General features: G+C 51.0%; 2 protein-coding genes across 4 annotated transcripts in view; one reads left to right on the forward strand and one right to left on the reverse strand.

Annotated features, from left to right (window-relative positions):
* DIP2A (disco interacting protein 2 homolog A) overlaps positions 1-7,380 on the forward strand; it is a 104,146-nt gene extending 96,766 nt beyond the window's left edge. For 2 of the 3 annotated variants that reach the window (XM_025863380.2, XM_073888907.1), the window contains 6 exons: positions 640-701; positions 1,352-1,409; positions 2,722-2,796; positions 4,128-4,302; positions 4,835-4,958; positions 5,407-7,380. In XM_025863380.2, the coding sequence (XP_025719165.1) occupies positions 640-701; positions 1,352-1,409; positions 2,722-2,796; positions 4,128-4,302; positions 4,835-4,958; positions 5,407-5,659 (747 nt within the window). In that variant the 3' untranslated portion in view covers positions 5,660-7,380. Of the gene's footprint in view, positions 1-639; positions 702-1,351; positions 1,410-2,721; positions 2,797-4,119; positions 4,303-4,834; positions 4,959-5,406 lie in introns of those variants that run through there. The other variant, XM_025863381.2, reaches the window with a different exon arrangement.
* A 9,305-nt stretch (positions 7,381-16,685) lies between these two features.
* Positions 16,686-23,410, reverse strand: S100B (S100 calcium binding protein B). Its single transcript, XM_025863529.2, has 3 exons — positions 23,263-23,410; positions 20,198-20,336; positions 16,686-17,827 (listed from the first exon to the last, which is right to left on the reverse strand). The coding sequence occupies exons 2-3, from the start codon at positions 20,333-20,335 to the stop codon at positions 17,687-17,689; spliced, it is 279 nt and encodes a 92-aa protein (XP_025719314.1). The 5' UTR covers position 20,336; positions 23,263-23,410; the 3' UTR covers positions 16,686-17,686.
* Positions 23,411-24,584: the final 1,174 nt, after the last annotated feature.

The following is a 24,584-nucleotide window of genomic DNA, read 5'->3' on the forward strand; positions in this document are numbered from 1 at the left end:
TTCCAAAAGAACGTACAGTCCTAGCATTGCCCATGGAGGAAGGGCCATGTTTGGTCTCAAAGAAGACACTTGTTGTAACCAGGGCAGACGTGGGTTACACTGTCTGGGGTCTTCAGAGAGTGACGTCGAGCAGAGTGTCCGTTTAACTCCATGTTCCTTATCTACTAAATGGGCCCTAATAGCCTCGGCAGGGTCAATGCCAAGTCTCCGAAGAGAGACGAGAAGGGTGAATCCCCGAGAGAGCCTCCCCTCTGCTCTGCCCTTGGTAGAATCCAGCTGGCCGGCGAGAGGCCAGGCCTGATCTGACGGCGTGGCGGAAATGCCCTCCAAAATCTACGGTGGTGTTTCTACCATCGCACGGAGGGTAGGGACCAGCGGGAACACAAAGCTGTTAGAACTGACGAGTAAAATTGTAGGATTTTGCTGGACGCTCCACCTGATGTTGTTGAGCCAGGTAGATGTTTGGATGGAGGGCGTCCGTGCCCGCGGGCAGGCTCACTGCCCCGGGCAGAGCTGCTGCCTTCCTGGGTGTCCCCTGGGGACCCGGGAGGGGCTGTCACGCGGCTGTGCCCGTGTAGAGATGCAGACGCGCTCCTGCAAACCCGATGAAGGGAGGTTCCTCTGCTGCTCTCCTTTCAGGGCACGGCCGGCCCGGACCCCACCACCGTCTACGTAGACATGAGGGCGCTGCGCCACGACCGGTAAGGGCCCATCCGCACCCGCAGGGGATCTTGTGTGGGCTGATGGGTCCCGAGCCGACCTCCCAGCACCCTGTTGTGAGCGGCTGGCTGGCTGGGTCCCCTGGGGAGCCTGGGCTGCCTTCTCGGCCCCTCGTGTCAGCACAGCTCAGGCAGCATCCCTGAACCTGTGGTTCCCACCCCTGGAGGGATGATGGGAGTTACCCAACACCTGACATGGGTCGTCTTACGGGGTAGAAAACAAGCGAACCAGCCAATGGCAAGCATGTTTTTCCCATGATACCATTTTAAGACCGGACTTAGCGTTTTCGTCAGTAAATGTGCGCTGGGGGCCACCAGTGTGTCCCTGTGGGTCTGGTCCCTCCCAGTTCCGAAGCTGGGTCCTGGTTCTGGACCCTCAAACGTGGCCATGCTGCCCCTTGATGTAAACAGCGGTGGAGCTTCCTGGGGGTGGGGCCAGCAGGTGGGGGGGTTGGGAGGAGGGTGCAGAGAAAGCTGGAGCCAACCCCTGCCCTGAGTTGGGGCCAGTCAGCAGGCAGTCACTGCTCCAAGGTCACGGCAAGGTCACGAGTCTGAAGGCGAGGCATTGTCCACAGACCAACCTTTATAGTGAGAAGCAGTTTCTGATGACCTTTTCCCTTGTTAATTTTCAGGGTACGGTTGGTAGAACGGGGTTCTCCGCACAGTCTGCCGTTGACGGAGTCTGGAAAGGTAGTGGGAGCTGGAACTTGGCCCTTGGCGGGTTCCGAGAGTTCAACCTGTCCCGATGGACACAGGTCGATGGGGGTCGCAGCTGGGCTGATGCGGAGGGCTCCTCTCCTCCTCATCACTCACACAAGGACATCAGAAAGGAGGGAGGGGCAGAAGCCCAGAAGGAGCTCCCACTGGGGTCTTGAGGCTGCTGGGCCCCTTCGGTCAGGGCCCCGATGCCCCCAGGGGGATCTGGAGAACAGGTGTTCTCAGAGCCAGGGAAAGTTCGAGGGAAAGAAGAGCGCCCGCGTGGCTTTATCAGGCGGTGTGATGCAGTGGGGGGATGGCCTGGGCGTCAGGAGACAGCAGGGTCAAGGGCAGGGCTGGGTGCCCAGCGTCGCAGCCGGGAACAGACGGCCCCGATCTCAGGGCTTCCCACTGCTCCTGCAGTGTGTCGGTGCTAGGCCGAGGGCAGAGAGGTGGCCCGTTCTGTTCCTGCACAATCCCAGAGGCAAGAAATGGAGGTTGGCCCAGCCCACGCAGCCTGGAAGGGCCACCCCGATTCTGCTCCCACACCATTAGGGTCACAGCGACTGCTAGGGACAGGGCAGTGGGGACGACAGCAGCACAAGAGCCTTGTGCCTGCAGAGGTGACCAGGGTCGGGCTTCTGAGGAGGGACAGCCACAGACATGAGGCGCAGAAGGCTCTGCTGGTGCAAAGGTCCTGGGGTGGGAGTGTGGGCCTTGGAGGGGCCAGTGTGGCTGGAGCTGAGCTGGGGGAGAGGAGGAAGATGGCCATGGGCGACAGAGCCTGCATCCCCATGTTCCTGTGACCCTTGACCCTCCCTCCCATCTGCCTGGAGGGCCCCACTGCCATCTGTTTTGTATGTGGGGACGCCACCAGACAGAACAGGTGTCCGGGTGGTCTGACCAGAGCCAGTGCCCCTGCCTTCCTGAGCCAGCGGCAGAGTAGGACTGACTCCATGTCTTCACGGGTGGCTCCCCAGGCCAGGCCGGGGCTCACCGAGCTGGCACACAGAGCCCTGGCAGTGGCCCATGGCGTGTGGATGGCGCCCTATACTGTGGGCCCCTGCAAGGAGCAGGTTCTCCTCGTGTGGCCTTAGTGAAAGACCCCAGGTGTGGGAGATGCTTAAGGAGACCCTCCTTACCCCTCTCGACATCTGAAATAGGGTCCATTCTTAGGAACTGGGATAATTTTGCTAAGATTCACAATTTATTTTTATCTATTAAAAAGTCTCTTATTTCTGTGAAAAATCGGTGTCTGATTTAGGTTCGCGTCTAACCCTCCTGATCACTCACATCCTCTTTCCAGATCCTCCCTGGGGTGAAGGTCATTATTGCGCACACTGAAACCAAAGGGCCCCTTGGAGACTCACACCTGGGAGAGGTAAGGTGGGGGGCCGGAGCCCCCACGGTCTCAGCAGCTGCCCCGACTCGTCTCCCCAGTCTGTCCCAGAGTCGGGAATTCTCAGCCGTTTGGGGTCACACATACTTTGGAGAAGCTGTTTTGCTCCTGCCCCTACTGCACCCATTTGTGTGGGCGGGTCCCTCTGGGGTCCCGCAGGATGAAGCCCACCCCAGGGTTGCTCTCCGGCGAAGGGAAACCTCAAGTTTTGTGGGCTCTGGGAGGCCCGAGGAGCTGTCCAGACACTGTGATTCCCCTTGAAAAGCAGTCCCCGAGGGAGGGGCTGGCTGGGGGCAGACATAGGCTTGGGGGGGGTTGCTCTGTGTCCTTAGGATGCAAGCTTTGTGGGAGTCACTGTGCCGACACAATGTGTCGTGCATGGGAGTGGGTCCTGAGTGACTCGGGGCAGGTGGGACCGTTCCCTGGGGGCCGGGGGCCCAGGCCGCTCAGTTGTGGTGGGAACGTCTCAGGCTTCCAGTTCCAGCCTCTGTGGGCGAGCACCAGGTGGGCACAAGGACCACTGTGCTCTGCTGTGGACAGCTTCTGGGGTCCTGGCAGATGGGGTTCAGGGGTATTTACACAGATGCTGCCCAGTTTGTCTGATGGGGGCCTTCCAGGGGTCGCTCAGTGTCCTGATTGTCCTGACGGCTCCCGTCCAGGGTGTAGTCAGCATGGGGCCGCCCCTCAGCCCTCCCCCTTCCTGGCCAGCTGGACCCAGGCCTGTTAGGGCAACAGTTTGCCCCCAAGGTGGTCATGGAGGGTCTGTGCCAGGCTGGGAACCTGCCTCTTAGGGCAGGAGGCCCTGTTGGCCGCCCCGTGTCCTCTTTGAGATGCCGTCTGGGGGGTGTCTAGAACCAGGTGCTCAGTCTGGGGAGCTGACTGTGGGTCCTGGATGGGCCCTGTGTTTAGAAGGACACCCCAGGGGACCCCACAACACTTGGTACCGCCACCCTGTGTGCGGCCGACGGCTGTGTGGCTGTGTGTAGACTCGGCATGTCCGCAGGGGAGGTTTGGCAGCCATGCCTGCTCTGTCCTGTGAGCCCTCCCTCCCTTCACCTGTCCCCGAGCAGACGTGCGGGGGCTCCCAGAAACCTTCCTAGGGCGAAGAGAGGAATGCTTCACTTAAAGGAGAGAAAAGTTGTTTGCTTGCTTTTCGTGCCTGGAATTTTAACTTCATTCACAAGAGAAAAGAGCTCGCTCTCCCGCCGCCTCTGTTAAGTGTTTCCTTAAGCACTCTGGGCTGGTGACGTCTCCTGACAGTCTGTGTCCAGCATTTGTGATGTGCCAACATTCTCGTCCTCTGAGCCCTGCAGATCTGGGTGAGCAGCCCGCACAATGCTACAGGCTACTACACGGTGTACGGGGAGGAGGCACTGCACGCCGATCACTTCAGTGCCCGGCTGAGTTTTGGAGACACCCAGACCATTTGGGCGAGGACTGGCTACCTCGGTTTCCTTCGAAGAACAGAGCTCACGGATGCCAGCGGAGGTGAGGGTTGCCTCTGGACCCCCCGCACCGGTGCTGACGTGTGTTGGGGTCTGTCCGCACTGCCCGCGAGCCGCAGCATCTCAGACATCCTGCTGGCTCACCTCGCCCTTTGCTGTGAGCTTGTGTCGTGAGGTGTGGGGGGCAGGGATGTGCTCTGGTAGCAGTTTTCTCTGAAAATGGCTATTTTGCCCCTGTGGCTGTCCCTCACTGGCCTTGGGGTGTTGGTGACAAGGCCACCAGGCCCTCCCCACGTGGGACCCCTGAAAGCTGCAGAGTCCCTTGGGCCACCACAGTTTGCCCAGATCAAGTCAGAACTCGGTGTCCCTGCAGATGCTGTTTCATTCCAGAGATGGCACAAACTATTTTACCGTGTGTGTTCACACCCTGACGTGGCTCTCCTGAGGGGGTGACTGGCCGGCTCACGGGCGGGAGGCTCAGTCGTCACACATAGCATGACTTGGGGCTGACACGGGTGCAGATGCGCCCGGTGTCCCCTGGGTGTCCTTCTGAGGTGTGCGAACCGTGTTCACAGAGCGACATGACGCGCTGTATGTGGTCGGGTCTCTGGATGAGACGCTGGAGCTGAGAGGCATGCGCTACCACCCCATTGACATCGAGACGTCCGTGGTCCGAGCCCACAGGAGCATCGCCGAGTGGTGAGAGCCACGTCCTGCCTGGCCCAGCCCGCCTCCGGCAGCAGACCCCAGACCTCTTGCAAGCTCTTTCCTTACCTCCTAATCAGTCTCAAAACGTGAGGTCCCTCAGTTATCCTGAAGTGTTTCTGCTTTTACTTGAACTTTTTAATTGAAATGGTTGCGACTCCTGATGTCTTCCCTTGGTGGGGAGCTTGAACTGGGTCAGGCACAGCGTTCAGCATCAGCTAATACTCGGTTCTTATTCAGGGCTTTAATTGGAATGGAGATTCCTAGAAAATGCATTTAGCCCAACCCTTGCATTGTTAGTGACGTTAAGCTGTGGTGTGATGTCAGCAAACGTTTGTGATTTCCCTCACTGCTCTCTTTTTGGCACTGTTTCCCGCATGTCCGTGTGGCCCAGAGGCCTGTGCCCACCCCCCGTGTGACGCTGCCTGTCTTGTCCCTGCAGCGCCGTGTTCACCTGGACCAACCTGCTGGTCGTGGTGGTGGAGCTGGATGGGCTGGAGCAGGACGCACTGGACCTGGTGGCTCTGGTCACAAACGTGGTGCTGGAGGAGCATCACCTGGTTGTGGGCGTGGTGGTCATCGTGGACCCCGGTGTGATCCCCATCAACTCGCGGGGCGAGAAGCAGCGCATGCACCTTCGAGACGGCTTCCTGGCCGACCAGCTGGACCCGATCTACGTGGCCTACAACATGTGAGCGCAGCTCCTCAGCCCCGTGCCTCCCGCGGCGGGAACCGGCAGAGGCATCGGGCCACCAGCGGCCACCAGGAGAAGGGCTCCAGTCCTCCCGAGCGTCGCGCCCCATCCCCCCTGCTTGTTCAGATCCGTCTCCAGGCTCCCCAAATCTCACTTGGGAAACCGCTTCCTGGACCATCTGAAGAAGTGTCTTGCTCTTGGAGGACATTTAGGAGAGCAGGAATGTCAGTACTTGAACAGAGGGCTGCGTGAGGGGAGAGGCAGGCCCGGCTCGGGGAGGGGAGGCATTGCAAGTGCGCTACTGTGTTGCAAGTTTGCACTTTTTTTAGGCTGAAAATATAGTTCTTGAATTTAAAAATTCAGTTATTTATTCCCACTTCCTATATAGAATTCATGCTAGGAAGAACTTGAGGCCCCTAGTCCGTGTGCTTCACTTCTGTTTCACAGGGAGGAGCCGAGCGAGGGCAGCAGGTCCTGGCCGCAGCCCCCCCCACCCCTCCCCCACCCCTGCGCTCACAGGGCGCTTCCTGTGCTGGTTGGATGTGGAAATGTGTGAGAACGCGTGTGCCCGATCGTCCGCGTTTGTTGTCACTGATCCTCGGGAAGTGCCACTTGGGGCTGTCAGGTTAGATGCTTGCTTTTGGGCAGATAAACCAGCATTTAGTCTTAAACCACTTCCTAGGTTTGTCACTTCATGCTGTTTAGTTAACTTCCTCGTTTTCCTAACACCACCGGATAAGTCCTTCTCAATCCGAGGAATTGTGTTGAATTGTTATTTTTATTCCTATTAACAGACTTGGGGGCACTGGCGGCAGTGCCTGGGGCGTTCAGATCCTTGGTGCTGCTTGCTGAGCACCCTGCACGGGCTCCAGGGGCCGTGGACAGAGCCTTGTCCCCCGACCCTGGACTTCACAGTTTGAGTTGTGTGCCTATAAAACTTGGCCAAACTGCATTCAGTTATTTTATTCAAACCTGATGAAACTGACTGATCTAACATTATAGTAAAGCTAAATCAAAGAAGAGAATGTAAAATCCTTTAGATACTTAAAAGAATTTGAAGCAAAGCTCAAATCTAAGATTATTTTTATATAGCTCTTAAAGAGTATGTTATGAAGTTGTGGGGTTTTGGGGGGATTGAGTGTGGGAAAGTTTATGAATTATGCATGCTTCCTAGGAACAACCAGGTGTTTCTGGAATTAGCCTGGAGCAGTGCCTAACAAAGCTATTATTAATTCTCTACCATTTTAAATTCACCACCAAATGGGCCTGGCCAGCTGGGCCAACTCTCACATCTCTTATTTGGCTACAGGTAGCACGTGCGTATTAGTTCTGTTTGCCTATGGTGTTGAGCTGCGGTGTAATATGTTACAACATACTGGAATCCTAATAAGCCTGTTGTAATTATGTACATAATCTGTATAACTTATTGTTTGACATACAGAGGTTCTAGCAGTGGACTAACGGACATTCCTTGTAATAGAGTGACCGGTGGGGAAAAACTACCTAACCCTAATCTCAATGTTGTAGTTTTATAGCAAACAAATATTGTAAAATTTTTGTATTGAGAGGTCAGTGGCAGTAAGACAAAGTGTCTTGTAAATTAAGATTTTAGGAAGTGCATTAAAATGTTTTAAAATTACTCTCTGGGAATTCTGTATATCACACTATAATTTTTTTATATCATTATGTTAATAAAAGGTATTGACTATTTGTAATTCTGCACTTTGAAATGTGTGAAATGTTTTTTAAATTATCCCAAATAGGATGTATTTTATTATGCATTCTTTTTTCTGAATATAAAAGCTTTTATGCTTACAGCATAAAATCTACAAAGCATATTAAAGTGTGAAGGAGAAAATTATGATCTCCTCTCATCCTACCTCTGCGAAATAGCAGCATTCGTATCTGCTAAAAACCCTTTCAGGGATTAATTTTTTCTTTATTAAAATTTTTACAAAATTAGGGTCCTATGCTTTTATATCCATTTTTGTACTTAATAAATTACAGACTTTGAATCTATCACATATATTCTTCTACATGTTTTAGCTGCTGTGTGCCATGACTGACGGTAGGTTTACCCCTGCTGTCCGCCGGTGGCGGGTGACGTACGTTAGCCGCACTGGGTACCCGCCCGTCCGCCGGTGGCGGGTGATGTACGTTAGCCGCACTGGGTACCCGCCCGTCCGCAATGGCAGTTGCTGTCTCAGACGCAGTTCCTGCAGGGAGAGTGACCAGGTCAGAGTTCATCCCAGTTTGAAAGGCCATGTGGCAGTGACCTCTTTCCAGCAGCCCCTGGTATTGGCAACGGACTCTTGGCCAAGATTAAAATAAGTCCTTGCCAAATTGATGGTCAATTAAGTGTCATATCTGGTCATATTAAGTATGTTTTCATGTGTCGTTTTGATTTCTCATTTGATTCATTCTATTCAGATCTGCCGATTCTTACTGTGCTCAAAGGTTTTTTGGTTGATTTGTAGGAGCCATTTTATATTAAGGATGATAATGTCCATATAGTCCATACTGTGTCTAGTAGGTCATTTGGTCGATTCTGTTTGTTTTAGTTTAGGTTTGTTTTTTGTTTTTTTTTAAGATTCTTATTTGAGGAGACACATGGAACGAGCCTGAGTGGGGGGTGGGGGGGAGAGCAGGGAGGAGAGGGAGAAGCAGACCCTCCCGCTGAGCAGGGAGCCCGATGCAGGCAGGGCTTGATCCCGGGACTCCAGGATCATGACCTGAGCTGAAGGCAGACTCTTAACCACTGACTGAGCCACCCAGGCGGCCCAATTTAGGTTTCTTTTTTTTTTTTAATGTTCTAAGTATTTTATGCTAACTATGGTTACTTGTGCTTCATTTCAGATTATGAATATAGCTGATTTGTTTCAAAGTGATTCTACTAGGATGGTCAGCATAACCATAATCTGCGCTTGTGGAACAGAGCCTCTACTTTGGGTGAGATACCACTGAGGCAGGGGCCCGAGCCCCGCCTCGCCCAGCTCGTAAGATGCTGGTTCCATGCCAGGAGAAGCGAGCTGAGAAGACCTGACGGTAGTACTGTCCCCAAACCCCACGGGTCACCAAGCTCTGAGAGTGGGTGTGTCCCTCAGAAGTGTGCCCTTGTTCCCACTCCTGGGTCCAGAGCCCTCCCCTGTTGGGAGAAGCAGGCTATAGAACAGGTAACTCCTTGTCTCTTCCCAAAGGAACTGACTGCATTTGCACCAGAGCATGGAGAAGTTCAATCACAAGGGCACTTTCAAAAACAGTAGGAGTTGTGGTGAAAGGCCATTGGAAAGAGATTCAGAGATTCAGTGAAGGTACTGGCTGAACTGTAGGCCAGCAAATTTTCAGGAGAACCAGGGAGAGAGGCTGGGGAAGAGCCCTCCTGGGGTTAGAACAAATCTCCAACACTGACCCTGGGAGTTGTTTCCTCTGTGAATCCCACATTGGGTCAAGTTAGGCTCTAGAGCTATCCATACCTCCCCCACCCCAGCATTGCTGAAAACAATAGAACAATCAGCTGGTATTGCTTGAGCTTAACAGCCAGGTGTGGTCAGTGAAAGAGCCTAGAGTCCTGCCCAAACCACTATCCCCCAGGGTGACTGTGGGCATACCCACCACTGCACCTCCCAAGGAACAGGAATGACACCAGAGGCTTACCACTGCGTGGAGGGGGCCAGTCACTACACACGACAACAGCAAGCCCAGGGTTGGAGGCATGGGTGGTAGAGGGAGGGGCAAGAACCCAGAGTTGCTTCAGTGTACTATCTAGAATGTCTAGATTCCCCCCCAAAATTATGAAGCATGTAAAGAAAAGAAGCATGATCTATACACCAGGGAAAAAGAAGACAACAGAAACTTCCTATGAGATGAACCAGATGTCAGATTTAAAAAAGACTTGAAAGTAGCCACTTAAAATATGTCACAGAACTAAAGGAAGCTATAATTAAGGAAGTAAAAGAAGGTATGATGACAATGTCACATCAAAGACTATCAATAGAAAGATCAAAATAAAATGTCTAATATTTTATATAACATGTTTATACATTCCATAGATGTCACTCATATATTACATAAATAAGTTATATAAATATATATCTAAAATATACAATATATTTACATACATAAAAAAACCAAATGGAAATTTCTGGAGTTGGTAAAGTACAAGAATGTAAATGAAAAATTCACTGGAGGGGCTCAACAGTACTTCTGGATGGGGAGAAGTTTCAGCACACTTGAAGAGAGATTGATAAAGATTATGCAGTCCAGGGGCGCCTGGGTGGCTCAGTCAGTTAAGCGTCTGCCTTCGGCTCAGGTCATGATCCCGGGGTCCTGGGATCGAGCCCCGCATCGGGTTCCCGGCTCCGCGGGAAGCCTGCTTCTCCCTCTCCCACTACCCCTGCTTGTGTTCCCTCTCTGTGTCTCTCTCTCTCTGTCAAATAAATAAATAAAATCTTTAAAAAAAAAAAAGATTATGCAATCCAAAGAACAGAGGGGGAAGAAAGATAAAAAAGGAATAGAGCCCCAGAGAAATGTGGGACACCACTAAGCTCACCAGCCATGTGTAATGGGAATACCAGAAGGCGATGAGAGAGAGAAAAAAGCAGAAAAAAATTTGAAGAATTAGTGGCTGAAAACTCCCCCAAATATATTGAAAAGTACTAACCTACACATTAGGGAGCTGAAGAAACTTCAGTTTGGATAAACACAAAGAGATTCACAGGCATAAGCTGATGATCCTTGAACAACATGAGTTTGAACTGCACGGGCCCACTCATACATTGATTTTCTCTCAGTAAATACCATACAGTACTGTCCATGTACTTTTTTTTTTATGATTTTGTCAACATTTGCTTTTCTCTAGCTTACTTTATTGTAAGAACACAGTATATAAAACACATAACATATAAATATGTGTTAATTGACTGCTTACATTATTGGTCAACAGGAGGCTGTAGCAGTTAAGTTTAGGAGGTGTCAAAAGTTATACATGGATTTTCAACTGCACAGAGGTCACCATCTGTAACCCTGTGTTGTTCAAGGATCAGCTGTACAGTAAAGATGCTGAAAGTCAAAGGGGAAATCTTGAACGTGCAAGAGAGAAAAACTTGCCCCTCACAACGAGACTGACAGCTGAATTCTCAGCACCAATCACAGGCCTGAAGACCCTGGGAGGGCATTCAAAGAGTCCAAAGAAAAGAACTGTCAACCAAGAATCATGTATCCAGCTAAGCTCTTTCAGAAGTGGAGGCAAAATAAAGACATTCCCAGACGCTGACCTGTATCACCAGAAATATTAAGTCCCTCAGGCTAAAAACAAGTGATCCCAGATGGTGATTTGAATTCAAATGAAAAAAAAAAAAAAAAAAACAAGGAGCACTGGTAAAGATAGCAGTAATTACATAATTATAAAAGATGATATAAATGCATGTTTTTCTCCTTAACTAATTTAAAAAGAAATTGCATAAAATAATATGTATATTATGTAATGTTGGTCTTATACATATAGAAATATAGTGTCTATGTAATATTTTTGCCAATAACAGCACAAAAAAAGTGGCTGAGAGCAAAGCTGTAGCAGACTACTTCACAGATGGTAAAGTAATAACTATAAAAATGTATTGTTGGGCTTATGACATTAATAGATGTAATATGCCTAACAACCATACCACAAAAGGAAGGAGATGGAATAGGCATGCAGGAGTAATGTTTGTATGTCTCACTGGAATTAAGCTAGTATAAATCTGAAACTGATTCTGATACATTGTGTATGGTAGGCCCTAAAGCAACCACCAAACAAACAGCTCAAAAAATATCATTCAAGAAATCTACAGGCTTCATTAGGAAATATTCAATAGGGGCACCTGGGTGGCTAAGTTGGGTAAGTGCCAGACTCTTGATCTCAGCTCAGGTCTTGGTCACAGGGTTGTGAATTCAAGGCCCCTGTTGGGCTCCATACAGGGCATGGAGCCTACTTAAAAAAAAAAAAAAAGAAAAGAAAAAATATTCACTTAATGCCAAAGGAAGTGATAAAGGAGGATTCAGAGGCACAAAACATTAAATGTGAATGGGTGAGGGGCGCCTCAGTGACACAGTTGGTTAAGCGTCAGACTTTTGGTTTTGGCTCAGGTCATGATCTCAGGGTAGTGAGATCAGCCCCACCCCTCACCCCCCAATCTAGGCTCCACACTCTCTCTCCCTGCCCCTCCCACTTGTGCTGTCTCTCTCAGATACATACATACATACATAAATAAATAAATAAGTAAATAAATAAATAATAAATCTTTAAAAGAAAATAAAACCCTTTAAATGTGAGTGGATGAAATAATTCAAAAGGCAAAAATTATCAGACTGCGTATATATGAAAAAAGACCCAAGTATATGCTACTGACAAGAGACATGCTTTAGATTCATAGATACTGACAGATTTAAAGTAAAAGAATGGAAAAGGGTAATTCTTGGAAATAGCAGCCATATGACAGGTGGCGTGGCTAAACTAATATCAGATAAAATAGACTTTAACACACAAAAAAATTTGCTAGACGAGATAAAGAAGGACATTTTATAATGACAAAACAATTCATCAGGAAGGCCTAATAATTATAAATATATATGCACCTAACCATAATAGATCACCAGAATACATGGAGCAAAAACTGACAGAAACGAAGGAAGGAGGGATAATTGGAGATGTCAGTACCCTGTTTTCTCTCTATGGACTAGAATAACCAGGCAGACGACCAACGAGGACACAGAGGACCTGAACAGCAGTATAAATCATCTAGACACAGGCATCTACAAAACACTCCATTCAGGAGCAACAGGATATGAATGCTTCTCATGTGCACATGGAAATTCTCTAGGCTAGACCATATGCTACACCATGAAATAAACCTCAGTACATTTTAAAAAGATGAAAATCATACAAAGTATGATCTTCAACCACAGTGGAATAAAATTAGCAATCAGCGGGGAAAAAATTGAGAAACTGACAAATGTGTGGAAGTTGAGCAACACCTCCCTAAATAACCAATGGATCAAAGAAGAAATCAAAAGGGAAATAAGAAAATACTTTGAGATGAATGAAAATGAGAACAACATATCAATGCAGCTAAAGCAGTGCTTAGAGGCAAATTTATAGCTATGGATGCTATATTAAGAAAGAAGATCTCAAATCAATAACCTAACTTTCTACCTAAAGACACTGCAAAAAGAAGAGCAAACTAAGCCTAAAGCAAGAAGAAGGGAAATAATAAAAGTAGAAATTAATAAACAAGCAACACGTGGGGCACCTGGGCAGCTTAGTTGGTTAAGCATCTGCCTTTGGCTCAGGTCCTGGGATCGAGCCCCACGTCAGGCTCCCTACTTGGTAGGGAGCTTGCTTCTCCCTCTCCCCACCTCCTGCTCATGCTCTCTCTTGCTCCCTCTCGCTCTCAAATAAATAAAATCTTTAACAATAATAATAATAAACAAGTAACAGAGAAAATCAATGAAACAACTGGTTCTTTCAAAACTGACAAAACTTTAGGTTGACCGAGAAAAAAATAAAAGACTCAAGTTACTAGAATCATAATAAAAGAGAGGACATTACTACCAACCTTACAGAAATAAGCAATATTCTAAAGGAATACTATCAATACTGGTATGCCAATAAACTAGATGAGAGGACAAATTCCTAGGAAGACACAAATTACAAAACCTGACTCAAGAGGAATGGGACAATCTGAACAGACCTGTAGCAAGTAAAGATAAAGAATAATTTAAAAACTACCCACCCAGATGTCTTCACCACTGAAATCTACCAAACATCTAAAGACAATTTAATACCAGTTCTTCACAAAATCTTCCTAGAAATAGAAGAGGCCAGTATTACCTGATACCAAAACCAAAGACATTACAAAGACTGGAAAACAAAAGATCAATGTCTCTTACAAACATGGACAGGAAAATCCTTTAAAAAAAAGGCAAAGAAAATCCATCAACATACAAAAAGATACATATACCATAACCACGTGGGATTTATCCCAGGAACGCAAAGTTGGCTTAACATCTGAGACTCAATCAAGGTAATCTACTGTATCAATAGAATGAAAAACAAAACCACATGATCATTCCTAATAAATGTAGAAGAACACCTGACAAAATCCAACACTCCTGGAGTAGAAGTTACTTCACTGCACCTATAAGCCCCAGCTAACATCTTGCTTAATGGTGAAAGACTGGATGCCTCCCCCTAAGATCAGGAACGTTCATCAGGGTATCACACAAGGTGTGGCCACCAGGAGAGGAGGTGGGGGCCGCGTCGGGTTATATCCACACACCATCCAACAGCCTTTCCTAAACGAGGCAGCTGCAGTCTGGGGGCCTGGCTTCTATGAGCTCCCTGCTCTGGATCCTCAAATATTGGGGATGCCGAGGTCTCCCCCACCCTCGTCAGCTCTTGGGACGCCCATCATTCAGGGAAGGTGGCACAATTCTAGAAGGATCTAGGCCGATAGTGCTGTTTTACTGATCTGGTCTTTCCTAACTTCTCCGAGGATAAGAATCACCTACATTCTTGTTCACGCAGCCTCCCAACAACCACCGCCCTCCCTGGCCCGGCCCAGATCTGGGAGGCCAGGTGGCTGGATATCTAACAAGCTCCCGGTGGGGGGATTTGTGCTGGGGGTCTGCACAGACAGCACTTCCCCCCCACCGCCCACCCCCAGCCTCTCATGGAGGGGAAAATTTCACCTGTGTGACAGGTATTCCAGGAACCTCCATGTTACATGAGGGGCCCTGGAGGTGGGGGGCCTTCAGAAAAGCTTTGTTCTTGGGGAGGTCCCCGCCTCAGCCTCGACCTCAGCTCTGCCCCACACCCCACTGCACCCTGTTCCCTCGGCAGGGCCAGGGCTCAGGAACTCAGTGGTCTTCCATGGCTGTTGTGCCTGCCGGCCACCCCCCGAGACCATGAGGTGAGGATTCCTCCTCTCCACAACAGGGAAGTCTGGTGATTGTCTCGCCAGGCCTGTGGGCCGGGGCAGCGGTGCCCACTGGGAGGCTTGAGGTCCAGAGGGTGGAGGAGAGGTCCCCAGGAGGCCCCAGACTCTCGACAGCACTCGTCACAAATAGGGTCCCAGGCTTGGCCCCAGGGTCTCGGCCCTTCGGAGACAGACTCTCTGGGCCACTGTGGATCAAGCCGGGGAACCAATGGGGCAGGGGAAATTGCATGTGGCTGCACTGGGCCTTGTGAAAAGCAACCTGAGAGGACGGAGGTCACTTAAGGTGCAGAGTTCCCACGCTTGAGGCCCCAGGTGAGCGGTCTTTGCTCCTGGCTGAAGTCAGGAGCTGATTTTCCCTCCTAGATGGGTCATTCCTCCCAACAGCCTGCCTTGTCCCCGCAGGCCCCTGCCCACCTGGGGATGCCTGGGGCAGCTTCTGGGTGGTCAGACCCCGCGCTGCCCGCCAGGGGCCGTGTGGGGACCATAAGTACCCAGTCACGGAACTAGCCGCAGCCCGCGGGGGAAGACAGGTCTCACTGAGCGGAGGTCAGGGGAGGACGACGGGCATTTTACAACCAGGAAGCGTGGTGGTTGGTTCGAGGAGGCCCCCAGGATCTCCGGAGGTGGTTGTGCAGACATGCTGAGGAGAGCTTCCCTCCTTGGGGTGAAGGGGCACCCCCTGGATGTGGGGTCCAGGGGCACACTCCGCGGCTGCCATGGCAGGCTCGCCGGGGGCCGGGCCACTCCAGTTGGTTCCTGTCTGGCCTGGAAGCTCGGGGACATCTGGGAACTGAGTCACCTTGAGATTCTTGGATCGAAGCGGGCGAGGGAATGAATGTCGGGGACTCACTCCGCCTCTGGCTAGAGCAGTGGGGCTGTCCTTCCGTGATGAATGGAGAGAAGGGGCTGCAACGTGGGCTGCTCACCCCAGAGCCGACCCACCGCCCTCCTCCCTGCGCTCGCGGACCCCTTTGTGCAAGGCACACGCCAGCCCCAGGCTGAGCGGCACAGCTGTGCGGGACCCTCCGGGCCTCCCACACCTCCCCCTGCATTCCCCACCCCCACTGTCCCCTGCCCAAGGGCCCGGACGGGCTGCAGTCCTTCCTCCAGCGGACTCTCCTTCACAGCGGCCCCTCCCCCTGCTGTGTCCTCAGGACCTGCCCACAGTTTCGTCATAACTGGCATGTCCCTGATGGCAATTCCTCTGCCAATCCCAAAGAGACCCCTTATGCTGGTTTATTTTCAAGGACATCTTGCAAGGCTCGGTGATGCCAGGACAGTGGGACAAGCAGGTGCCACTGGCCACGTGGGGAGCAAACCTGCTGGAGCCCAAAGGACCCTCCCGGATGCCTGCACTGAGACGGGGCCCTGCCGTGGGCGGTGGGCACGCCAGCTGGGGGCGTGGTCCCTGGAGATGGCTCCTAGGTGCTGGCTTCAGTCCCCAGCCCCAAATGCCTGGGCAGCCACGCGTGTCTCAGACCCTCTCCAGCCTGCCCAGTTGCCCAGTCACCGCGGGCACATGACCCATCACAGCCCCCTCCCCGTGATTAGTCCAGGGGAGGCCGCCTGGCGCCAACCAGGCAGGAAGTCTGGGGCAGAAGCCTGGGCCAGTGGTTGTCCCACCTGGTGCTGCCCTGCCCCTCAGCTGCCTTCCTCACCCCCCACCTCACCTGCCTCACCCCCTTCACCGCCCACCACCTCCTCCTCACACCCACCCTCCTTACCCCTGCCTCCCTGCCTCTCCCCCACCCTCACTCACGCCCCCCCACCCCCTTCTCTACGCCCCTCACCAACTCACCTCAACCCCTCACCCCTCCACCCCCACCGCTCTGGGCCCCTCCTCACCCCTCTGCACGCTGCTGCATCTATGCTTGTCCCTTCACACCCCACCCCGCTCACCCCACCCCCGTCCAAGGGTCCCTTGCCTTGTGCACCTGCCCTGGCTTTGGGGAAGGCCACACGTGCATGGGGATGAAGCCAGGCCATCACTTTCCTCCTCCTTCCAGTTCGGCAGGTGTTTCACTTCTGTTTCATGTTTAACGGCTGCGGAGACTTGTTATAGTACTCTTTTTATTTAATGCAAATATAAGCAATCAATTGGCTTATGAATTTCCAAATCTGTGCACTTAAAAAAAGCAGCAGAAGAAGGGGGTAGATAAGGCTAATTTGAATTTTCTGGGAAGTAACTGTTAATATTTATAAGTTGATTATTTGAAATTTGATTTATCTGAATTCGTGGATACCAAAGCACATAGTTCAGCTTTCCACGTACACTGACTTCACCAACAGCCGTGGGCAGGCCCTGTCTCAACACAAACGCATGAGGGTCAGGGCACTTCCCAGACAGCAGAGGAGGCCACGGGAATGGGACCATGCCCCCCCCCCCCCCCAGGCCACACAACCAGCAAGATGAGACCCGAGCAGAAGAGTCCCACAGAATGTGGAATTTTGATCCTCAGTCCTGGTTAGAATTAAAATGTCAGTACTTGATGGTTCGTGAGACACATTCTTCCTGCAGCACCGTGAGCAAGGGATGTCTGCCCAGCACCCACAGCTCACCACGGGGAAAGGGACCGGAGCGTGACCGCACTCTCTGGGTAGCCAGTGGCATGTCAGACTACCTCACGACCCCAGGTTTCATTTGCACAGATGATAAACCAATTTAAGGAAGGGCAGCCTTTCAAAGGACAGTGGGCAAAGCTTTGTATTTTTGACTTAAGGAACCACAAATGTTCAGAGCCATTTTTGGTGTCAGTTTGGTTGTTCTGGGTGAGGATTCTCCACAGCCATGACTGCGGGTTGAGCACACGCTCTCCTTAACGGTTATTACAAGAGTCCCGCGGACCGTCAGCTAACGGAGCAGAAAGAATGGTGGGGGCCGTTGAAATCAGCCCCGGGAAAGAGGTCGTCGATTTTTCATTGACAAAGCAAATCAAGCTTCCTAATTAGCTACAACATGGCTGGAAAGCTCAGCTCCTACTAGCCTGCAAGCCCTTGCTCTCTGCTTGTGTGACGCTCAACAGCCCCTGAACACAGTAGCTGCTCTTGCTGCCTCACTCGTGTTCAAAGAACTCGTGGCAGGCGGTGGTAACCATGGCAACGAAGGCCATAAATTCCTGGAAGTCACATTCGCCGTCTCCATCACTGTCCAGAGTTTCCATGACTTTATCCACGACCTCCTGCTCTTTGATTTCCTAAGAGATAGAAGAGAAATTGCCTAGCTTGTTTTTAAATGGAATGTAGGCCCATCAAAACATGATTAATAGTGGGCTGGCTTTCATAATTTGTATCAGAAGCGACTTAGGATATAAAATGCAAAATACCAGAAAGGTTTTTCGCGTGACTGGGGACTCTTGGCTGGGCAGAAGTCTCCGGGGGTCCGCGCTGTCTCTTCCACCTGTAGGTCCCATGGGACCCGAGCTACTTGAAAAAGACTGAATGGAACAACCAGAATCTGAAAAACCGCAGCTTTGCTATCACTGTACTTACAACAAAAACACCCGGGAAGGGGGAATGCGGTCTACGTACGCCTGAGCGTGGTATAAGCAAACGTCCTGGGAGAAAACATGAACTTTTGGTTCCCCCTAAGTGTTTCACTGCTTCTGGGAGTGGAAGTCCTTAGAGTGAAGGCTTTCAGTGGGTTTCCATGTTTTGGAAAGTTGTTCTTTTCCTGGAATGACTCTTGGCAACAGGTCCTAAATTTGTTAAGTCCTGTGTTCTCTTTGCCCCTTCCGTTGCTTTCTGGGTGTCATGGGACTTTCCTGCCGGTTCTGCTGCCCCAAACGAACGGGGTTACAAGGCCCAGAGGGGCAGGCACAGGGCAGGGCTGCAGGTGCGGTGGGAAGAACGTGGCACCAAACACCCAAGGACAGCGTAAGAGCAGACTGCTCAGAACTGCCAGTCCCCGGAGCAGGAGAGCTGGGCCCCAAGCAGCCAGGGGTAAGGTCCACGAGCCGCCTTGAATGTGGAATATATGCAGGATTGATTCCAGTGGGGGTTGGGCGGGACCTGGAAGCATCTGCCAAAGAGGGACGGGAAGTGCGGTGTTTCGTTTACATTATGGATTTGCCTCCAAACCGAAATTACCCTGATAAAACCGGGCCAGCAAATGTTGACGATATCTTGATACATTTACTATGAATTGTTTGTCTTTTACAAACTGTGGTTCCCACACGCTAAGCTTTTCCTGTTTTAAGATCAATAATAACTATTATTTTACACAATTTATATTATTTTATAATAATTTTATAACTATTAATTATTGATAACTGCTTGTTGGGCTTTCACTATAGGTTCAAACACTGTCTCATTTCACCCTTAGGACAACCCTCATCTACAGAAGAAACCGGGAGTTTTGGTTGTTAGGTTAGAAGTTGGGATTGGTGGGAAACTGAGTGGGCAGGTGGGACAGTGGAACTTGAACTTGAATGCCTGAGAAAATCCCAGAATCAGCCCAAGAGACGCCCATCCCCCTGAGCCTGCAGGCAAGTCCTCGGATTTGGTGGTGCCCCTCACAGCGACGGTGAGTTTGGGTCAGGGTGCGGACAGGAGAATCCCAGCCAGTCCTGCGGACGGCGGGCCCTGCCTTGCTGCTGGAACCTGGGGCACCACAGTGAGCTCAGCGGGCTCAGGAGGGCGGCTCCTTGTCACCGGGCGGCAGGGCCACACGCCTGGTGCTCTGGCACCATCCCCGAATTAGCACTGGGTCAGATCTTGGCGCCCTGGTTGGTCGTCTGGCCATTTCCTGTGCGTGACCTGGGTTCTGGGCACTAAGGGAGGGCCAGGGGCCAGGCGGATGTGGTTCATCGCCTCAAGGGCATGGGACTGGTGTGCAGTGGAGACGGTGGCCGGCCTGAGGGCGGTGGAGACGGGCAGGGAAGTGAGTCGTGCACATACGCCCCCACAGGCTTGTCAGGACCCCTCACGCAGCCTCCTACATTAGGGGCTCTTGCTCCATGGGTGCTCCCTAAAACCCTCCCGGCCTCCCCTCTTGTGCTCTCAGCACGAGGCTGCGGCCGGGGTTGATGCGCCGGGTTGGGTGCCCCGGAAGCGGGCCTGTGTCTCTCCCGGTAGGGAACACAGTGCGTCCTCAGTACACACTTGCTGAGTGAATGGCATCTTTAGTCACCCCGGTGGCTGCTGATCATGCAGCTAAAGTGAAAACAGTCCTTCTCCCCAAGGCAAGACCTTATGTTTAACATCTTTCTCGTGTGTCCATTGTGGCCCATGATAAATCATGAGTATATTTTCCTTCCCATTCCGCCATCATTACTGCTGTAAACCCTTAGATTTTTCAGAGAAAAGTCAGCATTATTTGGAACCTGTTCTTTTGCCTTTGAGACAGCAGTTTTTCCTTGCTGTTGCAACTGTACACAAAACAGATGAAAATGAGAACAGGGGGCCATCTGAGCGTCTAAAGTGAGGGTTCAGTTGCCCAAACACGTTTTTAGAAGCAGCCTACACTGGAATCACCTTCAGCGCAGCTCAGAAGAGAAAATGGACAGGTGGTTTCATAAGTGGACAGGAGAATGGATAACCTGTCGATTTTAAAAATCAAGACTCACCTCTAAAAAATGGGAGAGCTCATTGTTGATGAGCTCCTTGAGTTCCGATTTCTTCAGCTTGTGCTTGTCACCCTCCCTTCCGGAATACTGATGGAAAACATCAATGAGGGCCACCATGGCCTTCTCCAGCTCAGACATCCTAGGGGTCCACAAAGGAAAGATGCCCTCTCATGCTTTTTGCCTTGTTTGTGCACAGAATAGTTAACATGTTGGCTATACAGACCTCCACCCAGAGGAGGGGGCTAGACCGGCCTTGGCTCATCCCCCCTTCAGGCAGAGGGCCTCTGTCCCAATTCTAGCAGCCTCTTGGAGCCACTCCCGCCGGCCCTTCCCTTCTTCATCCCTGTGGCCACACCCTTAAGTTCCCACACCCCCTGGCTTCTGTGTGGTTTGGCCAATGGGGAACTTCAGCAGAAAGACAGGGCCACGCAGGGAGGGGCTCTGGGGGTCGATTCCTGCTTCCTCCCCAGGAGGCTACCCTCTGCCCTTACCAGGCTCAAGATGAAGGGACAGAGTGCAGGGGAGCAAAGCACTGACTGTGAGCTGTTAGAATTAACTAGAAAGAAGTAAGGCGACCAGGAACAAAACGAGGCTACAAAAATCAATAGTGCCCCTGTATTCTACCAATAAACAATTAGAAAACAGAGTAGAAAAATCCTATTCATAAATCCATAAACCAACACACACATACTACTTAAGCATAAGTTTAGCAAGAAAAGTGCAGGTCCTGGGGTGCCTGGGTGATGCAGCCGGTTAGGTGTCCAACTCTTGGTTTCGGCTCAGGTCCTGATCTCAGGCCGGTGAGATCGAGCCTCAGGCTGAGCCCTGCGACCTGGGAATCTGCCTGGGGTTCTCTCTCCCTCTGCCTCTCCCCTCACTTGCTCGTGTACGTGTGTGCTCTCTCTCTCTCTCTCTCAAATAAATTAATGAAATCATTAAAAAAATAATAAAAATGCAGGTCCTTCCAAAAGACTCTAAGGATCATGAAATGCGGGGCGCCTGGGTGGCTCAGTCGTTAAGCATCTGCCTTCGGCTCAGGTCATGGTCCCGGGGTCCTGGGATCGAGCCCCGCATCGGGCTCCCTGCTCCGCCAGGAGCCTGCTTCTCCCTCTCCCTCTCCCCCTGCTTGTGTTCCCTCTCTGTGTCTCTCTCTGTCAAATAAATAAATAAAATCTTTAAAAAAAAAAAAGATCGTAAAATGCAGGAACTCTTTCCTTTGAAATAATATATAAATTTAACTCATTTTAAATACAAGTTTGTAAGGCAATCTTTTTTGACGGGTGTGAGCAACATGAGCAAAAACAGCTGTAAAACTGAACTGGAAAAACAAATATGGCAGAAATGCCGCCGATATTCTTGAAAAAGATCAGTGAGAGATCAAAGAAGACCTACCAGAAACAAAAATGCCCTAGGGTTACAGGCCCGAGGGTTGGGCTGGTTCTGAGGAAGAAGAGGCAGAGCGCCACCAGGCACGTCGCATTCCCGCGGGGCCGCCAACAGCCTCCGGCTCGGGGAGGGGGCCTGTCCAGTGGTGTGCCCGGCGCGGGCCTGGAGCTGGGGTCTCTCTGCCGGCACCAGAGTACACAACTTCCTACTTCCCTCACCACCTGAACCTCAGACCGGGGCCTGAAAACAGGAATATGTTGGATCCTGGGACTTGGGTACATTTTACAAAGGACGGCTTGTCAACTGTTTCACGAAACTGAGACATTCAGCCAGAGACGTCTACCGACATTTGGCCTGGAGTCTTTGCACTGTCACAGCTGAAAATGGTTACAAGAACTACATCTAATTGTTGAAAAGTCGGTCCCATGTTGGATACGTCACTTATATCTGAACAATAAATTGGAAGAAATATTTAACATTTTATTTATTTCTGATTTCTCAAAGGAGAAAGCATTGAGGATTTCTTGCTAAAGTCACCCTATTAATAATCAATATCCTTTGTTTTGCTCTTAAATCCCTAAAAATCAGATTTATCACACGTGGTTGGGACAAATCACATAGACTAACATCTTTAACCTTTCATTCGTTCTTACCCTTTGCACCCAGGTTTTCAATGATTGATTTTGTTTTTTGGAAACAAAACAAAGAACCCAAGAAACATTTGCATCATTCTGATGTTTCTCAAAGTCTGTGATCATTTGGGGGAAGGAGAGGCTAAATTATTTTGTCATATGGTATGACTAGTGGGATTTTTTTTTTAAAGGAAAGGCATAAAACATCTATTCCATGTTTGAAAACTCCGTATAATGCGATTTTCTTAACCACACTAAAATTAATTAAATTTTTTTTCCTTTTAAATTCTTCCCTGCTTTAAAGCTTATCTTTTAAGAGAAATGGCAATCAAATATCCATATTTCCTTTCCACTTAGTTTGGTGAGTGTTACTCCTGCATTAATCTCTTTATGTGGGAAGCGAGAGAGCTTCTGGGCTTTAACTCCCTGTGGAAGGACACATCACACATGATGTGGGAAGGGGTCCTACCTCCCTGAGAAACCCCAACACTGAAGAAAGTTAAACCCACCAGACCCCCAATTTCTTTGACCCCGTTTGTAATTTACTTGTAAAGACCTCCCAATTGTCATGTAATTTCTGGGTGGTGTCCAGGCAGACCCTGACATTCCCCGTTGAGGGAAAAGAGAGAAGCGGATGCACACCCAGGACAGAAGCAACAAGAAGGGAAAACATTTATTTTTGAGGTAGGGCCGGCCTAGCTCTGGTGGCCGGTCATTCTCCGCCAGCAGGGAAGCGAAAACCCTACCCTTCAAAGACTTAGGGCAGAAGCGACATTTGTTAGTCCTGCTGAGGAAATGTCAGCAGTCACCTCTGAGCCACGGGACCTGAGGTTTCTCTGATTTATGGTTTAAAACTCAGGCAGAAAAACCCTCTAGCTGTCTCGAGTTGAGCAGTCACGTCCACAAAGCAGTAACAGGACTCACATGTGTAAGATGCTGCCAGTTATCCTAAAGGGGCTTTTGAAGCTACCACCTTGTTCCCAGCCCCACCCCCTGGGTTCCCTGTCCCCAGAAAGAAAAGAGCAGGTTCTCCCCGAGTGTCCTCACGTCAGTGGCTCCTGCTAGCTGCTCCCGTCCCTCCTGGCGGCCGCGTCCAGAGTGGCCTGAGCGGCTGTGGGGCGGCGTCTTATCCCTTCCCGGCGGTGGGGCCCGGCCGGTGCAGCCCGCTGCGGGCACAGGCAGCCAATGGGGGCCGCGGGGGGGGGGGGGGGGGGGCAGCGGGCTGCCAGGCCTGCACACAGGGCCGCATTGAGCGGGTGGCCACCCGGGGACTTGCCCAGGAGCCAGGACTGCACTCCGGCCAAGGAAGAGAAAGTCCTGGGGGGCAGGAAGTAGGGAGTCAGCTTTTTGTGCTGTTTTTTAATTATACATGAATATTGATGTTGCTCTAAAGGCAAGGCTGGGGGTGGGGAGAGGAGAAAGACTGACTCATTGATTCAAACAAAGCAAATGCTCAGCCAAGACTGCAGAGCTTCCAAGTACAGGCCGAACACAAAGACTAGGGCCCGGCGGGCTGCTTTCCAGTGGAGAGGCCCCTGCACGGTCTCCTTCCCTCCCCCTCCCCGCCCCAGAGCTAAGCCCTGCTTCTGCAGGGACTGAAACCGATGGCAAAGTAGATACCAAGTGCTTTCAGGGGAAACTCCTCATTCAGTGTGGTGGAGGGCAGTTGCCAGGTGCACCCCAAGGCCTCCCGCCCCACCCGGGGTGAGGTCACAGACTGTTGGAGCTGGACAGTGCCCTGGACGAGTCCTGCCCAGCCTCGGAGGGTGCCGGCGGAACGCCCCTCTCTGGGGCCCCACAACCAGCTACGGGAGAGCTAGGTCCAGACTCCCCATCCCCCGTCTTCAGCAGCACCTTTCTTGAGCTGTTTCCAAATGGAAACCCAAGAGGCAGGCATTCCTTTAGCCAAATTATACAAAAAGCCATGGCTTCAAACTCATCCAAGGACGTCTGGACCAGACGCGGGGTCCTTCTGCTGACTTGGGTTCACAGTGCCCATGGAAGGATCCGTACACAAGACGTCTGTGGACACAGCTGTTTTGTCATGATCTGTTTTACCAGGAAATTCTTGACTATTCAACACGCAGCAGTATGTCCTGGAAACAGCACTGGGCTGTGAGCCTTGGGACTTGAGCTGTCCCATCCTGGACCCCCAGCCTGGGCCCACACCTCCGTGAGGCTGGACCTGAGTATGTGGGTTGGGCCTGCATCCTCAGCTGCCCCACAGGCTGATGGCCCCTGAAGGACCATATGCTGTGTGTGCTCCGTAGAGCAGGACTTGCCCGAGTCCAGGGAAGGAGCGCCTGGCCCCAGCTGGTATGTGCCAGGCACTAGGGACGGGTTCACCCTGTGGTCACCCCTCAATGTAC

The sequence above is a fragment of the Callorhinus ursinus genome, unplaced genomic scaffold, assembly GCF_003265705.2.
Source record: "Callorhinus ursinus isolate GAN/ISIS: 27379988/994484 unplaced genomic scaffold, GSC_fseal_2.0 scaffold98, whole genome shotgun sequence".
Classification (NCBI taxonomy): Eukaryota; Metazoa; Chordata; class Mammalia; order Carnivora; family Otariidae; genus Callorhinus; species Callorhinus ursinus.